The 19440-nt window shown below is 36.6% G+C and overlaps 1 protein-coding gene across 11 annotated transcripts in view; it reads right to left on the bottom strand.

Moving 5' to 3' along the window:
- The window catches only part of VPS54 (VPS54 subunit of GARP complex), a 106184-nt gene that overhangs the window by 70781 nt on the left and 15963 nt on the right, over positions 1-19440 (bottom strand). For 3 of the 11 annotated variants that reach the window (XR_007513705.1, XM_049857573.1, XM_049857582.1), the window contains exons 2-5: positions 10804-10866; positions 7774-7824; positions 7236-7391; positions 6251-6492 (exon numbers count right to left, since the gene is read on the bottom strand). Coding sequence is in view for 10 of the 11 variants with exons in the window: in XM_049857573.1 (XP_049713530.1) it covers positions 6251-6492; positions 7236-7371 (378 nt within the window). In the remaining variant the exon portion in view is untranslated. The other 8 variants (XM_049857574.1, XM_049857579.1, XM_049857580.1 and 5 more) reach the window with 7 other exon arrangements.

Below are 19440 nucleotides of genomic sequence, written 5' to 3'. Positions count from 1 at the left end.
GCTAAAGAGGTATAACTGACATACAATTAACTGCACGCATTTCAAGTGCAGAATTTGGTAAGCACTGCCATATCTGTACACCAGTGAAACCATCACCATAATCAAAATAGTGAACACATCCATGGCCCTCAAGTTTCCCTGTGCCTCTTCATGACCCTCCCTTCCTTCACTCCCTGCCCCCACCCAGGAAACCACTGACCTACTTTCTGTCCTTATGGATTAGTTTGCAATTTTTAGAGTTTTATATAAATGGAATCATACAGTATGTGCTCTCTTTGGTCTGGCTTCTTTCACTTAGCATAATTATTTTGAAATTCATCCACATTTTTGTGTATATCGATAGTTCATTTCTTTTTCACATAAAAACCTGTATACAAACGTCCACAATGACTTTATTCATAATATCCCCAAACTGAAAATAATCCAGTTGCCCTACAACAGGTGAATGGTTAAACAAAGTGTGGTACATCCACACCAGGAATCACTACTCCAGCAATGAAAGGAATGAACTTCTGAGACAAGCAAAAATTTATATGAATCTCTACGAACTATGCTCAGCAACAGAAGCCAATCCCAAAAGGTTACAAGATATATGATTTCATTTCCATAACATTCTTGAAATGACAAAATTAAAGAAATGGAGAACAGACTGATTACTGGTTGCCAGGGATTAAGGAGAGGTTGTGGGCAGGAAGCACTGGGTGTGGTTATAAAAGGGCAAGAAGAAATATCCTCGTGGTGCTGTAATTGTTCTATATTTTGACTGTATCAATGTCAATCTCCTAGTTGTGATATTATACTAGAGTTTTACAAGATGTTATCATTGAGGAAAACTAAGAAAAAGGTACCCAGGACCTTTATCATTTCTCAACTGCATGTGAATCTACAACTATACTAAATAAAGCATTTAATTTAATAATAATAAAAAAATAGCTCATTCCTTTTTAGTGCTCAGTATGGATTATTTGGACATGCCGTACTTTGTTTATCCATTCACCCATTAATTTGGGTTGTCTCCAGTTTGAGGCTATTACAAATAAAGAGGCTGTGAAAATTTAATTACAAGTCTTTGCACGGACGTTGTTTTCATTTCTCTTAGACAAATATCTAGGGATGGAAAGGCAGGATCATATGGCTGATATATGTTTAACTTTTTTAGAATGCCCAAATGTTTTCCAAAGTAGTTGCATCACTTTAAATTCCCACCAACAGTACTGGAGAATTCCAGTTCCTCCACTGGAACTTGGACTAGGGAGATGCAAGCAAAAAGCCTAGGGTACAATATTTAAGGAGACACCCACTCTCAGGTTCTGGTGCCTCCTTAAATTTTGTACCCTAGGCTCCTAGCTTGCCTCATTCTAGTCTCAGCCCTGTGTTCCACATCCTCACCAAAACTCAGAAGAATTTGTGTAGACTTGGTATTATTTTTTCATTAAATGTTTAGTAGAATTCTCCAGTGAAGCCATATGGATCTAAAGTTCTCTTTGTGGAAATGTTAACTACACATTCAATTTCCTTAATAAATGTAAGGTGATTCAGTTATCTACTCTGTCTGAAGAAGAGCTTTAATAATTTGTGTCTTTCAGAGAATTTAAGTTGCTGAAATTATTGGCATAAAGATATTCATAATATTCCGTTACGGAGCCTTTGAATCTCTGTAGGATGTGTAGCGATGTTACCACTCTCGTTCTTATCACTGGTGATATGGACCTTCTCTCTCTTTTTCCTTACCAGTCTGGCCAGAGGTTTATCAATTTTATTGATCTCAAAGTTTTACTGATCACAAAGCTTTTGGCTTGATTTTTTTTGGTTTGAAGTTTTTATTTTCTATTTTGTTGATTTCAATTTTGATCTTTGTTATTTCTTTCTTCTGTTTACTATGGGTTTAATTTGTTCTTCTTTTTCTAGTTCTCAAGTTGGAAGCTGTGGTCATTGATTTGAGAACTTTCTTCTTTTCTTACATATGTGTTTAGGGCCATTAATTCCTCAAGCACTGCTTAAGCAAAATTATGGTATGTTGTGTTTTCATCTCCATTCAGCTCAAAATACTTTCCAATAGTCCTTTCTTCTTTGGCCTACATGTTATTTATAAGTTTTTGTTTCAAATACATTAAATCCTGTGTAAGGCAGAAATCTGTCAGAGAGGAAAAACTCAAGTGTTTTCCAGTAATAGAGAGCAACAGAAAAGTGGTAAGACTGCACCCTGTCAAAGGTGGAAAATTTACAAGACCCAGGAAAACAAGACAGTCCTGTCAAATTCCAGCTCTCACAGGTTTCACTGTAGTTCTGCCATAGTTCAGCCATATCTTATCTTTCCACTCCTAGGTATTTATCCAAGAGAAATGAAAGCAATGTCCATGCAAAGACCTGTACTTCTACTTCATGTATTTTGTTATTAGGGGCTTGTCTTAGTCATCTAGTGTGGCTGTAACAGAAATACCAGAAGTGGATGGCTTTAACAAACAAAAGTTTGTTTTCGCACAGTCCAACAGGCTAGAAGTCCAAATTTAGGGTGTCAGCTCCAGGGCAAGGCTTTCTCTGTCAGCTCTGGAGTAAGGTGCTTGTCATTTATCCTCCCCTGGACTAGGAGCTTCTCCACACAGGAACCCTGGGTCCAAAGGACAAGCTCTGTTCCCGGTACTGCTTTCTTGGTGGCATGAGGTCCCCCGTCTCTCTGCTCGCTTCTCTCTTTTATATCTCAAGAGATTGGCTCAAGACACAATCCAATCTTGTAAATTGAGTACTGCCTCATTAACGTAACTGCTGCCTATCCCACCTCATTAACATCATAGATATAGGGATTTACAACACACAGGAAAATCACATCAAACACAAAATGGAGGACAACCACACAATACTGGGAATAATGGCCTAACCAAGTTGATACACACATTTTTGTGGGGACATAATTCAATCCATGACAACTATTATCATATATTTTATTTTTACATATGTAATAAGCCCCATAATACACTGTTATTATTTTTACTTAAACAAGTATCTTTTAAAGAGGTTTACATAATAAGGAAAAATCTTATGTATTTACCCATGTAGCTGCCATTTCTGGTACACTTAATTTCTTTGTGTAGATCCAGATCACCATCTGGTATCATTTCCCTTCTGCCTGAAAAACTTCCTTTACGTTTATTAAAGCGCAGGTGGTCTGCTGGTATGAATTCCTTCAGCTTTTTTATGTCTAATGTGTCTTTATTCCACCTTCATTTTTGAAGGATATTTTCACTGGGTACAGAATTCTAGGTTATCAGTTTTTTCTTTCAGTATTTTAAAGATGATGTTCCATTATCTTCTCACCTCAAATGAAAAATCTGCCATTATACTTATCACTGTTCCTCTGTATGTAACATGTCTTTTTCTCTGGCTGCTTTTAAGATTTTTGTCCTTTTCAATGATTTTGAACAATCTGATTATGATGGTCCATGGTGTAATTTTCTGCACATTTCTTGTGTTTGAGCTTCATAGACCTATGAGCTTATAGTTTTCACCAAGTTTCAACATTTTTCAGCTATTATTTTTTCAAAAATTTTTAGGTTCTCTCCCCTTCTTCAAGGATTCCAATTACATGTATAATGTTGTGGTCGCTGTTGTTGTTAGCTGCCATTGAATCTGCTCCCGATTCACGGTGACCCAATTCATAACGGAATGAAACACTGCCTGGTGTTGCATCATCCCATGATCATTTGCAAATTGGACCATTGTGATCCAGGGGTTTTCACTGGCTGATTTTTGGAAGTAGATTGTCAGGCCTTTTCTTCCTAGTCCATCTTAGTCTGGAAGCACCACTGAAACCTGTTCAGAATCATAGCAATACGCAAGCCTCCACGGACAGATGGGTGCACTGAGGTGCACCGGCTGGAAATTAAACCTGGGTCTCCTGCGTGCAAGGCGAAAATTCTACCACTGAACCACCAATGCCTCACGCATATAACAGGCCATCTGAAATTGTCTCACATCACTGATTCTCTTTTCATCTTCTTTTTATTTTCTTAATTTCTGTTTCATTTTGAAGAGTATTTATTGCTATGTTTTCAAGTTCACTAACATTTCTCCTGCAACAGTCTAATCTGCCATTAATGCCATTCAGTGCATTTTCATCGCACACATTGTAGTTTTTACCCTAAGAAGTTTGATTTGGATCTTTTTGAACTTATGGAATACAGTTATAATATCTATTTTGATGCCCTTTTATGGTAAACCTAACATTTTTATCAGTTCTAGGTAAGTTCAATTGACTGATTATTCCTCTAATTTGAAGCCATGACTTCTTTTACCTTTGCTTGCTCGGTAATCTTTGATTAGATGCCAGACACATAAATTTTACCTTGTTGGGTGGTGCGTATTTTAATATTACTATAAATATTCTTGAGTTTTTTCCTTGAGTTACACTATCTAGAGATCATTTTGATCCTTTTCTGTCTTGCTTTTAGGTTTGTTACACAGATCCAGAGCAGTGCACAGTCAAGGGCTAATTATTCCCCACTTTTTAGTGAGGCAAGAGTTGCCTGCATACTCTACCTAATTCCTCACGAATTATGAGTTTTTCCAGTGTGCCTGGTGAAAACGGGTGCTGTTCTCGGCCTTTGGGAGCACTGGGCAGTGTTCCTCTTTCTAATTCTTTCAGATAGTTCCTTCCCTGACCTTGGGTAATTTACCCACATGTTGATGTTTGTTGTTAATTGCCTTTGAGTTGATTTTGACTCATGGCGGCCCCATGTGTGCAGAGTAGAACTGTGCCATAGGGTTTTCAAGACTGTGACCTTTCAGAAGCAGATTACTAGGCCTGTCTTCCAAGGAGCCTCCAGGTAGGTTGGAACTGCAAACCTTTAGGTTAGCAGTCAATCTCAAACCACTTGAGCTAACCCTAAATATGCAATCAGATTCCTCAGATTCTATTTCACATGTACTTTTGCATTTCAAAATTTTATTGAACAATGTTCAGACAGTTAGATCTGACAGTTGAAAACAGAATACCAAAAACCCTAGATAATACATGGCAATATACACACACAAAGATAAGTAATATTTACAGATGCTACACAAAAATATTAAAAAAAATTAGATAGTACTAAAAATGTGCCAGATACTGTACAGTATTAATGCCAATAATACAGCCATATCCAGCCTATCTCCAAAACACAAAAAGAGCAAAGTAATCAAGTAAAATAAAATCAGCTAAATCCAAACTAAACTTGCTAACTAAAAAGTGCAGAAAGGAATAATTATAAAATATAAATAAATATCCCTGTAGAGTTTAATGATGTTTTTAAAGGCTGAAATGGTAACTAGAATTATACTGTCAACAGTTAATTACCAAGAGTCCAAAAATGAGTAACAGGCTATCTCAAACTCAGCACTGCCCTCAGCTCTTGGTCTCAGAATCAAGTTTAAAGCTCTATTAAATTGTCTGTGCTGAATGGGACACATAGAAACAGTTCTACTCTGCTAATTTTACTTAAACTTCCCAATTATCCTGGGCTTTATATTTATTGGCCTAATAGAACCATTTTCTTCTTAGTAGGTAGAGTAGATTGAATAGACCCAGTGTGTCCCCCCAAAATTTATACACACCTAGAACCACAGAACATGACCTAATTTAGAGTAAGGGTTTTACACACGTAATTAGTTAAGATGAGGTCATACTGGACTAAGGTGAGCCCTAAATCCAATAACTGGTATCCTTAGAAAAAGAGGGGAAGACTACCAAGAGATACACTGAGAAGGCCATGTGAAGATGGAGACAGAGATTAGAGTGATGCATCTATAAGCCAAGGAATGTCAAAGGTTGCCAGGAACCAACAGAAGCAGGGAAGAAGCAAGGAAAGACTCTTCCCTACATTCTTCAGAGTGAGCATGGTCCTGTCAACACCTTCATTTCAGACTTCTAGCTTCCAACACTGTAAGAAAATAAATTTCTCCCGTTTTAAGACACTAAGTATTTGGTACTTTGTTACGGCAGCCCTAGGAAACTAATAAGGTAGGTAAGGTAGGTTTCATGTTCACCTTAACACTTCTCAGGAATAAAAAAAAAAAAATTCTGAAAATCACAATAAGCAAGATGAATTTATTTAAATATATTCAAGCAAAAAATTAAGTATAACCCAGGACAACAGAATTTGTATGCACAGAAAATAAGATAGGCTTATCAAAGAAAAATGCTCATAAATGCAAACTAAAAATCTTTCTGACTACTGCTTTTGACCTGACTATAACTAACTTCAAGATTAGATATTACCTGAGAGATTTCTTGCTGATATGCTGTAAAATGTTCCTTGCTGATCTGTGGGAGGTAGAATGAAGGCATGACTTCGGTGTCCACAAAGTCCAATCCCCATGTTTTTGTGAAGAAGTCAGATTCTCTTTTTGCTAATCTAGGATCATTTAGCGCTGCTGGAAGATTTACTTTGGAATGATATATAGTCCATCTATGTTGATCTGTAACTAGAGATGGGGCAACACATAAGCTATTTGTATCACCTGCAAAAAGTAAACAAAAGAACTCTTTAAAGCTGGTTCTGTTTACAAGTACATCCTAGGAAAATAAAAATGCTTAGATTCTATTTTATTCAAACCAACTACACTTTCTCTTTCATAACAAGTGTTTTAGTAAAAATCAATCTGATTAAATAATTTGAGCGTCAATTGCCAAGGGGGGGAAATGTGTAAAAGATTAAGAATATGCAAAACGTGAGGGCTGTAGTTGTAGAGCAGAGTGGATGGTAGGAAAAAAAAAGTCATTAATTCCTTTCCTCAATGTATAATTGCTCTATCATTTTTTTCAACATCAAAACTCTGATACCTTCAATTGTATATCTTCTACCTTTTAACATCCCTAGTCTTTTTCAGGGTTAGGCCTTTTTCTATTATATTATGGCAGATACTTCTGGCTCCAATATTCATTGCTTGGCTTACAATTAGATGACATGAATGATATTCTGGCATTAACCACTGAGGCAAGAAAAACATTTAACTAAACCACTTTCAATCTGTACCTTCATTTTCAGTGCTCTTTTTCAGTTTATGTAAGTAACATCTTTTATGAAATACATGAAAAGAACTATATTCCAATTTCTCAACATTTTTCCAGATTTTCAGAGATAGGTAAATTAATTACATTTCTTTAGATTTAACATCATAAAATTTACTTTTTAAGTTAATGACTTGTATGACTACTCATCTAAAAAAGATAATACAAATGCTTAATAAAAATAAAGCATTACCCGTGGGTTCCTTGGGACACACATCTGGCAGTGACTGCACATTTCGAATGTGTTTTGTTGAATCCACCTCTTTTTTAAAGAAAACATCACTGCTGCTTCCTTGAGGCACTGGTGAAGAACTGTGGCTTGAAGCCATTGCATAAAATCGCCACTCAACTGAAAATGAGTAAGAAGTAAATAATAATCAAGACACAATACAAAGCAGAATACATCTAAAAGCATCATGGATGCCACATACTTTCTTTCAAACAGAGAAGCTCTGTCAAAGTCTGTCAAAGTACACAATTTGAATATTCACTGTTAGTTGTGAAAGTTTTTCATAATATTTAGCTTGCTAAAAAGGTTATTTGTCCTCATTAAAAAAATTCTCCCCAAAGTGAAACATTTCTTTTATCCAAAGTGCCAATAGATACCAACGTTGTATCCAATATATATTAAAGATTCATTCACTCCATTCATTCAGCAACTACAGCAGAATAGATAAGAACATGGGTTTCTGAAGTCTGACTATCTATATTCATATTCCAACTTCACTCACCAGCAGTATAACCTTGCGGAAATTATTTAACCTTTGAGTGTCTTTCCTCATCTGTAAAATGAAGATAAGAGATTCCATCTCATACACACATTGTGAGAATTAAAGGAAATATATGTATAGAAATACATATGTAAAGCATTTAAAATAATGCCTGGCTCAAACTTAGTGCTCATATGTTACCTATTATCATTACAATTATTACTCTGTTACTGTCACTATGTTAGATGATTATTATAGAAAAGAAGTGACACTCTTCATGGAGCTTGCAATTGGATTAATTTATTAAAACAAATGTATATAAGCAAAACACAAGCTAACCTATGTCTACACTTTTTAGTAAATGTTGAAAGAATCAACCCACTGGGCAGGACAACAATAACATAGGCTACAGTGTCAGGTAAGGCTATGAATGAAACAATGCTGAGTACTGAAAAACACGAGTTCTTTTATTCTTGGAGGGCAGATAATCTTATATTGTTGAGCATATCTATAACAGACATTCAACAAATATCTTTGAATGAAAGAATAAATGAATGAATATCAACACAAGATTACAGCCAAAAGGGAAGTTAGAGATCACATGGTATAAGTTTCCTCATACTAGAGAAAAGCATAGTAAGGCCCAGAAAGATACATGTGATTTCACGAGGAAAAAAAAAATTCAAGTTAGGAAATCTGGTGAATAGAAAAATAAGAATAGGAACAAGAAGCAGAGATATAAAGCTAGAACCCACGACAAAAAGTTTAGATTAGTTTATCCACACAAACTCCCCTCTAGTTTTCCAGAAAGCTAGAAACTATGTTTTTCAGACTTCATTGCAGATCGATCTCCGTACTTTCAACACAAGGAAACAATCAATTACATCATTCACTGAGACTTTAAGACAAGGATAAGCAAGTTGCTAAGAAAATATACAAAGATAAATAACTTACTCAAGATCCCTGAGCAGAATGTGCACGACAGCACGAACAAAGGTTAGGGGGCATGGAATAATTATAAGAGTGTGCGAACTGTCCTGGCTAGAGCGGAATGTTTGTGTTGGGAAGTGCTGACAATTAAATTATATTTGCACGCTCACACCCAGACTATAGTTGGTTCTCTAGGCAATAAGGAGCCATTAGAGATTTGGGGGTAAAAGAGTGCTGTGATGAAAACGGTATTTGTGAAATTAATCAGGGTTTTGGTTTGAAAGACATCACTGGCTTGTTGCATACAACATCCATATATATATATACACTAAGTGTATGAAAGTTCTGTATAAAAATATACACATATTGAAGAGAGAACAAGTATCTAAAGGATAAGAAACACTACACTGCTTAATACAGATAATGTATATTATGTGTTTGGTAAAGACGATCCTAAACTTAAGACTGAATTTGTTTAACGTAATTTTTTTTTTTTTTTTTGGTAATTTCCATCAAATAAAATGGTTAAACAAATTTTGGCACTAAAAGAAGTAAGCTCCAGATATATGGAAACTATATTTATATGGGATGCCTACTGTTTGATGTCTACTAAATACGGTGTTGATTCCAACAATAGTACATTACTATTTCAATTTATTCTATTTATCATCATTTTGTTTTTACAATGCAAAAGAAATCCTAAGTGCCATCTTAAACCCACTACTGTCCAGTCTATTCCAGCTCATAGCGACCCTCCACTGCAGAATTGCTCCATAGGGTGGCCTAGATTGAAGTCTTTACAGAAGCAGACTGCCACATCTTTCTCCTGCGGAGCGCTGGTGGGTTTGAATCACTAACCTTTTGGTTAGCAGCCAAGCGCTTGTCCACTGCACCACCAGGGCCATCTTAAGAAGCTAGAAATATCCAGGGAGATGGAGAAATGTGGAAAAACATTTCTGAACTCCCGTAAGCTACTTCTATATCAGGGGAGGGCAGCAGGGAGGAAGAACACCACCTTATTCACTCCCTAAAGATTCTGAATCAGGAACCATATGCAGGTTTGGGGGTTTTGTTGTTGTTGTTTGTTTGTATCTTCCCTGTACTTCTCCTCCTCATTCTCCTTATGAGGGGAAATCTCTATCCTCAAATGGGTTATGTAAAAAGAGAGGACTATCTATAAAGTGGAGCTCGAATTTCCAACAATTTAACTCTCCCATTCCCTTCACCATCCTGAGTTTATTATTAAGAAGATCTCACCAAGGTAAGATCCAAAATTTGTATTAATGACCACATGACAACTATGGTACAGACACTTAGGGACTGCAATTGTTGGTAATAAAATATGTGGATTTATTTATAAGACATAGATGTATAATCAAATATAGCAAATCCAAATGGCCTTTGAACCAATTTCAACAAATAATCTTTCACTGAGACTAAAGAACAGAAGGAGACCTCTTGATAAGGTTTTAGTGTAAGCTATGAATAGTCTGTCTATCCAGAAAAAAAAAATAGTAATAATAATTAGCAAAAACAAAAAGAGACAAACAAAAAACCCCAGAATACAAGACACAAAATAAAGGAAAGCTCTAAGCACTAAATTTAAGTAACCCCTGATTTGACAGTTAAATTTGTAACTACTACCTAGAAAAAATTCAGCATTTAGTCATTGTTCACCTGCAATGAAAACCTATTAATAGCACTACCCTTCTTCATATAGTAAACTCCTCTTAATTATTTCAATACCTTGCCCAAATTTTATCTTCTCCTGAAGACTTCTTTGGCTTCCTCCACATACTTAATCACTCTTTATGTATTTCTATTTTTGCACCAAACTGAATCCTAAGTTTTGGTTTCCATACAGGTCTTCACTATTAGACTGTGAACTTCTTGAAATTTCTGTTTCCCTGCGTATTCCAGGTGAGTAACACAGTGGGTGGCACACGGACTGTTGCTGTTATTAGGTGCCGTGGAGTTATTTCGACTCAAAGCAGCCATATGTACAACAGAAGGAAACATTTCCAAATGTTCTTCAGTGAATTACTCTGTTAATCGTAAGCAATGTAATAAGTTCTATTATTGAGGTATAAAAGTTTATTTAGCTGCAGCCTTAATACCTACCTCTACCATGAACCTTTCCTAACCCAAAGAGAAGTAGTTTTCCAATGAACCAGGAATGTTCACCTATATTAAAGAAAAAAAAAAAAAAAAACAGTTGCCATTGAGTCGACTCCGACTCACGGTAATCCCATCTGTATAGAGTAGATCTGTGCTCCCTAGGGGATTCGATGGCTGATTTTTGGAAGTAGATTGTCAGGCCTTTCTTCCAAGGTACCTCTGCATGGACTCAAACCATGAACCTTGTGATTAGCAGCCAAGCACGTCAACTGTTTGTACCACTCAAGGGTCTACAAACTTTTGTGATCATGTACACCATCAATTTTTAAAAACTTTTAAGCAAATATCATATACAAATTATGTATGTAGGTACCACTGTGTTAACATACTATGTGTAATACAAAATCACTCTACATGGAAATTTTTGGAAGATGAGATAAAAAAGACTTTTAAAAATCTTAATTTTATTAATTAATGGCACCAAAAAAATCGTTTTATTTTCACTATTTTAAATTGAGAACAATGTGATTCACTATGCCTCATTAAATATCTTGATCTAATACTTTATGAAACAGTGATTCGATGGCTTAGTTCTAAATTCAATTTATTTTAATACCTGGCTTTAAGGTCTGTTATAGGAAAAAAAAAAGATACCTCACAAATACATACAGTGATGAAGAAACACATCACTACATCACTGGCTATGCTTTCTCAGCTCTTTATTTGGAGGATTTTAAAACAGGTTAGAAAATTCCATTTCCCAGTTTACAGAGTTCACTGTTTTCAGTAACAAAAATCACATAATGATAGAATATTTCCAAACATCCATTTTCAAAATGCATTCGCCATAGCATGTCTAGAAAACCAGCTACCTTCTCACTGTTAAAAAACAAACAAACACGCATCTTGAGGGAGTAGATTGTGTTTTTCCAACTATCTGGTTGGTTGGAGGCCTGGTGGCACAGTGGTTAAGAGCTCGTCTGCTAACCAAAAGGTCGGCAGTTCGAATCCACCAGCTGCTCCTTGGAAACCCTATGGGGACAGTCCTACTCTGTCCTGTAGGGTCACTATGAGTTAGAATCGACTTGACAGCAATGGGTTTTTCTTACAACATTGTCAGTCACATGTCATCTCTAGAAAGTTCAGCAAAATCTGAACATTTTCTTTTTCTAAAAAAACGAAAAAATACTAAATATTTTTAACTCAATTTGACACCTCATTTGAGTACTTTTATGTCTGGTTATTTAAGAGTTTACCACAGGAGTAGGAGGAGAACCCAGCTCTGCACTTTCTGTTTACACGTGCTTCTATTACTAGTATTATCTTTCATTCAAGGTCTCTTTTCAAGAATCATTTTAGGTTAATTGTCCACCTTATAACAGCTGGTTTAGTTCACACTAGATAACCACCTGTAAAGCCACATAACCACTCATTAAACTATATCACATGAAAAGAATGCTCACTCACTCACATGAAATGTAATTTCTGACATAGCGACATACGGGCTGGCTGAAAGTGCTGGTATCAATCCTTAAAATAAATATCAGTAAAGATTCATTTTTTAAGATGAAAAAGAAATACTCCTTAAATCAGGTAGTAAACACTCCTTAACTGTACGTAAGAGACATACATATACATACACACTCTCCTCTATGTATGCTTCACATATCAAGCTTACAAAATGAGATAAAATATAGCTATGTAACATTTCAGCATTCTGTAATATTTCTATGTTGACCCCTTTCAGAATTTACATTTCTTGAGAATGGAGACACCATGTTCTTCCAAACACTCTTTTCTTCCTCTCCTCCTCTCCCTGTGCCATAGCCTCCTCTCACCTCCAATCTGCTTTCCAGGAAGCAAAATATATGAAATTAGCCCTGCTCAAAAATGGGCAACTCTACTTTCCCTACAAGACCTGGTGGCACAGTGGTTAAAAGCTATGACTGCTAACCACAAGGTCGGCAGTTCAAATCCACCAGCTGCTCCATAGAAACCCTATGGTGCAGTTCTACTCTGTTCCATAGAGTGACTATGAGTTGGAATCCACTCAACGGCAATGGGTTACTGTTCCTATATTACCTTCAAATGTTATTCTGTATCCTATCCCCAACCCAAATCTGTTGCCGTCAAGTCGATTTCTACTCATAGCCACCCTACAGGACAGAGGAGAACTGCCCCTTACGGTTTCTAAAGTTGTAATCTTTATGGGAGCAGATCACCAGGTATTTATTTTCTCCCAAGGAGCTTTAACTACCACGCCACCAGGGCTTTCTGTACCCTATGGAAAAAAAAAAACCAAATCCGTTGCCATTGAGTCGATTCCAACTCATAGTGACCCTATATGACAGAGTAGAACTGCCCCATAGGGTTTCCAAGGAGGGGCTGGTAGATTCAAACTGCTGACCTTTTGGTTAGCGGCCAAATGCCTAAACCACTGGGTCACCAGGGATCCTTTGTACTGTATAGGGATTCATAAAACTGACAATACTAGCGGTCTGAGTTGTGAATCCAAGCATGCTGATGATTTTCTAAACTGATTTGCAGTTATTCATCTTTTCATGCGATTTTATTTTATTTTTCTAACTAGGCTATAAGTGGTAGGAGTGAGGTTTTGCATTTCTTTCATTTGCCTAGCACAATACCATAAATAATGTATACTCAATAAATATTTACTTGTTGAATGAATAAATGAATTAGCGACCGCTTTAAAAAAAACCATTACCAGCAAGTCGATTCTAACTCACAGTGACCCTATAGGACAGAGTAGAACTTTCCCATAGGATTTTCATGGCTGTAATCTTTACAGAAGCACACTGCCACACCTTTCTCCCACAAAGTGGCTGGTGGGTTTGAACCTCAGACCTTTTTGTTAGCAGCTGAGCACGTAACCCCTGCAACACCATGGCTCCTTTTTAACGACTTAAGATATGCAATGACAATAGCTATGCCCTATATTCCGTGGATCATTTTAAGCTGAATTTCAAAAATTTTTTTAATTAGTTAAGATTTAAAAATTTAGAAACATATTTCTAAGAGTGTCTATGATAAAAAAGGGGGACTTAAATCTAGTAAATCCCAATACTAAATTCCAAGGCTATCCATTTTACTTGGCAGAGAAATAAATATCACTGCTTCCTTTCTACTACATCCCTACTTTTCTCGTACATTTCTATTACATCCCAAAGAAGTCTATCCTCACCAGACACTAAATAGTTTCACTCGATAGAATTACAGTAATAAAACATCTGAATTTTTCTGTAAAAAATTCTGTTATTTATAGTAATGATGCTGAATAATCATCTACTCCAAGAAAATATAACTGGCATTGCTTTTATAAAATTCAAGTATTTATAAAATTCCAATTAATGCTCAATTTTAACAGAATATTTTCGTCCTGAAAAAAAAAGGCATAGGCCTTGCCTGTGGAAATGCCTTATAAAACAAATACAAAATTTCTTAAATTTGAATAAAGTAAGTCAAGTTATAGTTCACAAAATACAGAAGAACAATTTGGAAGCAGAACAATAAATCACAACCGAAAATTTACACTGGGCAAGTTCTTTCACCTTGATTCTACAATAAGTGAGGGATTTTGACTACATGATGCCAGGGCTCTTCACACTTCCAAAGCCTCTGTTTATGATTCTTAAGATTTTGTAAACTTACTTTTCACATTTGTTTTTAGTAACTAATTGCTAAAGGTGATTTTTAGCCTTTAGTTATTTTAATCCAGAATGGGCAAAGGCAATATGACAAAAGATTTTAGTATTTTCTAAGCAGCAGTAAAGCATAATGACTGAGTCATTATAATAGCCTATAATACATAATAAATTATTCATATTTAGTTGCTATCTAGTGTAGCCATAATTTAGCAACTAATGGGTACTGATGCTCTGCACTTGTAAAGGCAGCCATGACAGAAAAATTATACCTTACAGTTACAAAATTCTTAAAATGTTTTATTGGTTTAAAGCTTTATGTTGAGAAAATGCTTAAGCATCTTTCTGTTGGATTAAAAAAAACTAGCATATTCAATTTGAAAACTATAAAGATGGTCAAATGGAAAGGGAATTTTATTATATTTGTACTGCCCAAGCCCCATTTAATTTTCTTTTGCAAATAAGGTTATCAATAGCATAATAATCACTAAGGTTTTTTAAAAATATACATATAAGATATAAAGGACAGTTGTGATGAGATTATAAACCACCTACTTCCCCCAAAATTAGGATATATCTTATTACAGAGCTATAGGCAGAGAGAGAGAGTATAAAGTTATATGATAAAGGGTCACTGTAAACAGCTTAAATCTGGGTGTGTAAGCTACTTCTTTTAAATAACAATCTGATCACCCATATGGCACTGACAATCTTAGAAAACTATCTTTGAAAAAAGAGGTCTATTTTAAAATATGAAACTATAAAAATAATTGGTTTTAATAATACCAAAACCAAACCCAGTGCCGTCGAGTTGATTCCGACTCATAGCAACCCTATGGCATTGGCAGTCATAAAGCATCAAGCTCATATCTCACACTGAGGGGGTCAGAGAAGGCTTCCCCGAGGAGATCATGCTTGAGCGGAGTAATAATGTTAGCAGTGACCAAAGCAAAGACAAAAGGGTAATAAATACAAGCAGCAAAGAAAACAGTGTACTTTTAAATGATAATGAAGAATGCACACCAGAGAGCGACTGCAATGAGGCAGGGCAGTATGTCAGATCATGAAGGGACTTGTCTACCTTACAGAGGAGTTTGGACTTTATCCACAAGACTGCAGTGAGTCATTACAGACATCAAGATACTGGTGTTCAACACATCACTGTGGGAGAGTAATAGTAAGAGAAGAGGGTCAAGCACAGAACCCAAGAAGACCTCAACATTTCTGGAGAGAAAAATAAAAACTTGTGAAAAAGACAAGAAGGAACATCCAAGTGGGTGGGAGGAAAACCAGGAAAAAATATTAGCCCAGAATTCACAAGTAAAATAAGAAGAAAATAAATAAATAAATAAAGCGGTAGCACTTAACCCCTACACCACCAGGGTTTCCAAGCTTCGTTTAGATTTGGGAATTAGGAAGTCTCCAGTCACATAAGAAAGCAATGCCAAGCCCAACAGAGGGAGTTGGAGCCAAATTGCAGAGGCTGGGGTCACAGAAGGTTCAAATTAAAAAAACAATGTTTAACATTGTTTCAAGAGATACAACTATAAAGTTAGAAAACTATATATATAAATATATATACATAGTACCGTCTCATTTTGGAATAAAATTTTAATAGCTATACATAATGACATAATGTATGGGAAGGTATAGGACAAAATGTTAACAGCGGTTACCTGCCTAGAGGGATAACACACAGGCCTTTCCTGACCACTGTATATCTTAGCACACCTTTTCCCCACCCCACCCAATACACACAAAGAGTTATTCTCTACCACTCGCTTTACAGTCTGTGGCCTTTAAAGCACTTACTCAAATTTTAAGTGATTATTAACCTGCTTGTTTCCTGTCTCTCCCACTATATTGTAAGCTTACACTTGTTTCATTTACCTTTCTATACCACACCTAGCCAAGTCCAAATCCGGCTTGGATTTCTGGCAGTAAATTTGAAATTTCAAGCCGGATTCAGAAGAGGACGTGGAACAAGGGATATGACTGCTGATGTCAGATGGATCCTGGCTGAAAGCAAAGAATATCAGAAAGATGTTTATCTGTGTTTTTTGATTATGCAAAGGCATTTGATTGTTTGTATCACAACAAATTATGGATAACGTTGCAAAGAATGGGAATTTCAGAACAGTTAATTGTGCCCATGCAGAACATGAACACAGACCAAGAGGCTGTCATTCGAACAGAACAAGAGAATGCTGCGTGCTTGAAAATTAGAAAAGGTGTGTGTCAGGGCTATATCCTCTCACCACGCTTATTCAATCTGTAAACTGAGCCAATAATCTGAGAAGGTAGGCTATATGAAAAAGAACATGGCATTGGGATTGGAAGAAGACTAACAACCTGCTATACACAAATGACACAACCTTTCTTTCTGAAAGTGAAGAGGACTTGAAGCACTTGCTGATGAAGATCAAAGACTACAGCCTTTAATACGGATTACACCTCAACATAAAAAAAAAAAGAAAATGAAAATCCTCACAACTAGACCCCAATCGGAGCCTGATGGTGCTGTGGTTAAGCATTTGGCTGCTAACCAAAAGGACGGCAGCTTGAATCCACCAGCTGCTCCTTGGAAGCCCTGTGGGGCAGTTCTACTCTGTCCAGTAGGGTTGCTATGAGTCAGAATCGACTCGATGGCAATGGGTTTGCTTTGGCTTGGACCCCAATAAGCAACCTCATGATAAACAGAGAAAACAGTGAACTTGTCAAGGATTTCATTTTACTGGAATCCACAGTCAATACCCACGGAAGCAGCAGGCAAGAAATCAAACATATTGAATTGGGCAAATCTGCTACAAAAGACATCTTAAAGTGTTAATAAGCAAAGATGTCACTTGGAGTACTAAGGTGTGCCTGACCCAAGCCATGGTGTTTTCAATTCCCTCATATGCATGGGAAAGCTAGACAATGAATAAGACAGAAGAAGAATTGATGCCTTTGAATTATGGTGTTGGCAAAGAATATTGAATATACCATGGACTGCCAGAAGAACAAACAAATCTGTCTTGGAAGAAGTACAGCCAGAATGCTCCTTAGTAGAAAGGATGGTGAGACTTTGTCTCACGTACTTTTGGACATGTTATCAGGAGGGAACAGTCCCTTCCAAATACTGTGATTGGTAAAGTAGAAGGTCAGCAAAAAAGAGGAAGACCCTCGATGAGATGGACTGACACAGTAGCTGCAACAATGGGCTCAAACATAGCAACAATTGTGAGGATGGTGCAGGACCAGGCAGTGTTTCATTCTGTTGAGTCACAACGACTCGAAACCTAAGAACAAAACAAAGTTTGGCTGATAGTAAGCACTCAAACTGCATGAATATTCAAGGAATGTATGAACAAATGAATGACTATTGTGGAAGAGGAGGTAAGCACACACAAACCACTAACAATGTCTCATATAGATTCATGTACATTTAAACTAATATAAACACTGAAGTAAAAAAATATTTTTTCTTATTTATACAATATTACCTCACTTTCCAAAATTTGACTCTAGATCTCTACCGTCCATAGAACAGAGTATGATATACTAGTTCAGAGCACTGGTCAGAGAGTGAGCTAGGTCATTTACTAGCTATGTGACCTTTGACTACTTTTTTACCTTACTAAGTCTGTTTCCTTATTTGTAAAATGGGGATAGCCACAGTATCTTCCTCAGAGGAACGTTGCAAGATTTAAATGAAATAACATATGTAGGCTCAAGGCACAATACTTGGCACACAGTACAATAAGTAACAGCAACTATTACTATAGACATCTTACTTTAGAAATAGCCTCTCAGGGTTAACATCTGGACTGTGCTATACGAAGTTTTAAAATAAATTTAAACTTTAGCATCCTGAGCCTACTGTTTTGGAGTCCTTTTCTTGGCTTGGTAGAGCCCTCACTAGCGAGGGGGGAGTAAAGCAATAAAGGCAAACCAATATGGGCAGATATAATTTATTATCAGAAAAGCAGAAAGTACAGAACAATGGTCCTCGAAGCCAGGCCACTAAAAGGAAATAAAAAGGAATAGCTGGAAGTGATAATGAAGCTAGAATACACGGGGGCCTAGAACAGAAGCAATTTTGCTGACAAAAACTGCTTACAGGAGAGAAGAGGATGATGAGGCAGTAGAGGTAGGGGGGAGGCTGGAAATAATGCTTTGGAAGACATCTAAATAAAGGTGAGAGTTAGATCCATAGGAGTGGCGTAGAAGAGATAAAAATTAACGAACTCTGTGTTGGATGGGACTTTAAAAAGTCATCTGGCTCAACTTTCTACCCAACATATGAATTCTTTCTACAAGGGTCTTTCTGCCACCACTTAAAACCCTCATTAATGGAAAATGTGCTACTTCAAATGCAGATTATTACTGTAAAACAACTATAACTGCTTTAGGAAAAAATTCTTTCTTGTAGTGAACAGAATCCTACTCCCCTGAATTTTCCATCACTGTTCCTAGTTCGATTACATTACCAAAATGACAGAATAGATGATTTCAGTCATGGGAAAATGATATTACAAGTGAGAAAATACAGAAAAAGAAGAGGGCTAAGAGCTCAGAGCAAGGGATGAAGCAAATACATTTAGAGGAAAGGAAGAAAAGAATCAGCAATGCCAGAGGACAAGGACAGTACAGTGTTACAGAAGGCAAGGAAGAAGTGTCAAGGAGGAAAGCGTGAGCACTAGTGTCAATGTGCTACAGAGGTCCAGGAGCTTCCTAACTTCAGAAAGGATACTGGACTGGAACAGCTTTAGGACAGTGATTGGGACAGAAGCTATACCACAAGAGGTTAGGATGTAAGTGAAGTAATAAACACAACAAGATCAACATCACTTTGGCAGTGAAAGAAAAAAAGGTGAGTTGAGCAAGAGTTTTTTAGGCTATAGCAGACCTGAACATACTGTGAACAGGAAGAAACCAAGTGAAGGGTGAGATTAAAGAAGACTGAGAAAAGGTCAAGTAGCTTGGAAATGGGGGT

The sequence above is a fragment of the Elephas maximus genome, chromosome 17 (genome assembly GCF_024166365.1).
Source record: "Elephas maximus indicus isolate mEleMax1 chromosome 17, mEleMax1 primary haplotype, whole genome shotgun sequence".
NCBI lineage: Eukaryota > Metazoa > Chordata > Mammalia > Proboscidea > Elephantidae > Elephas > Elephas maximus.
Note: the sequence above shows the minus strand (reverse complement) of the source record. Positions and strands in the feature narration are given on the sequence as shown.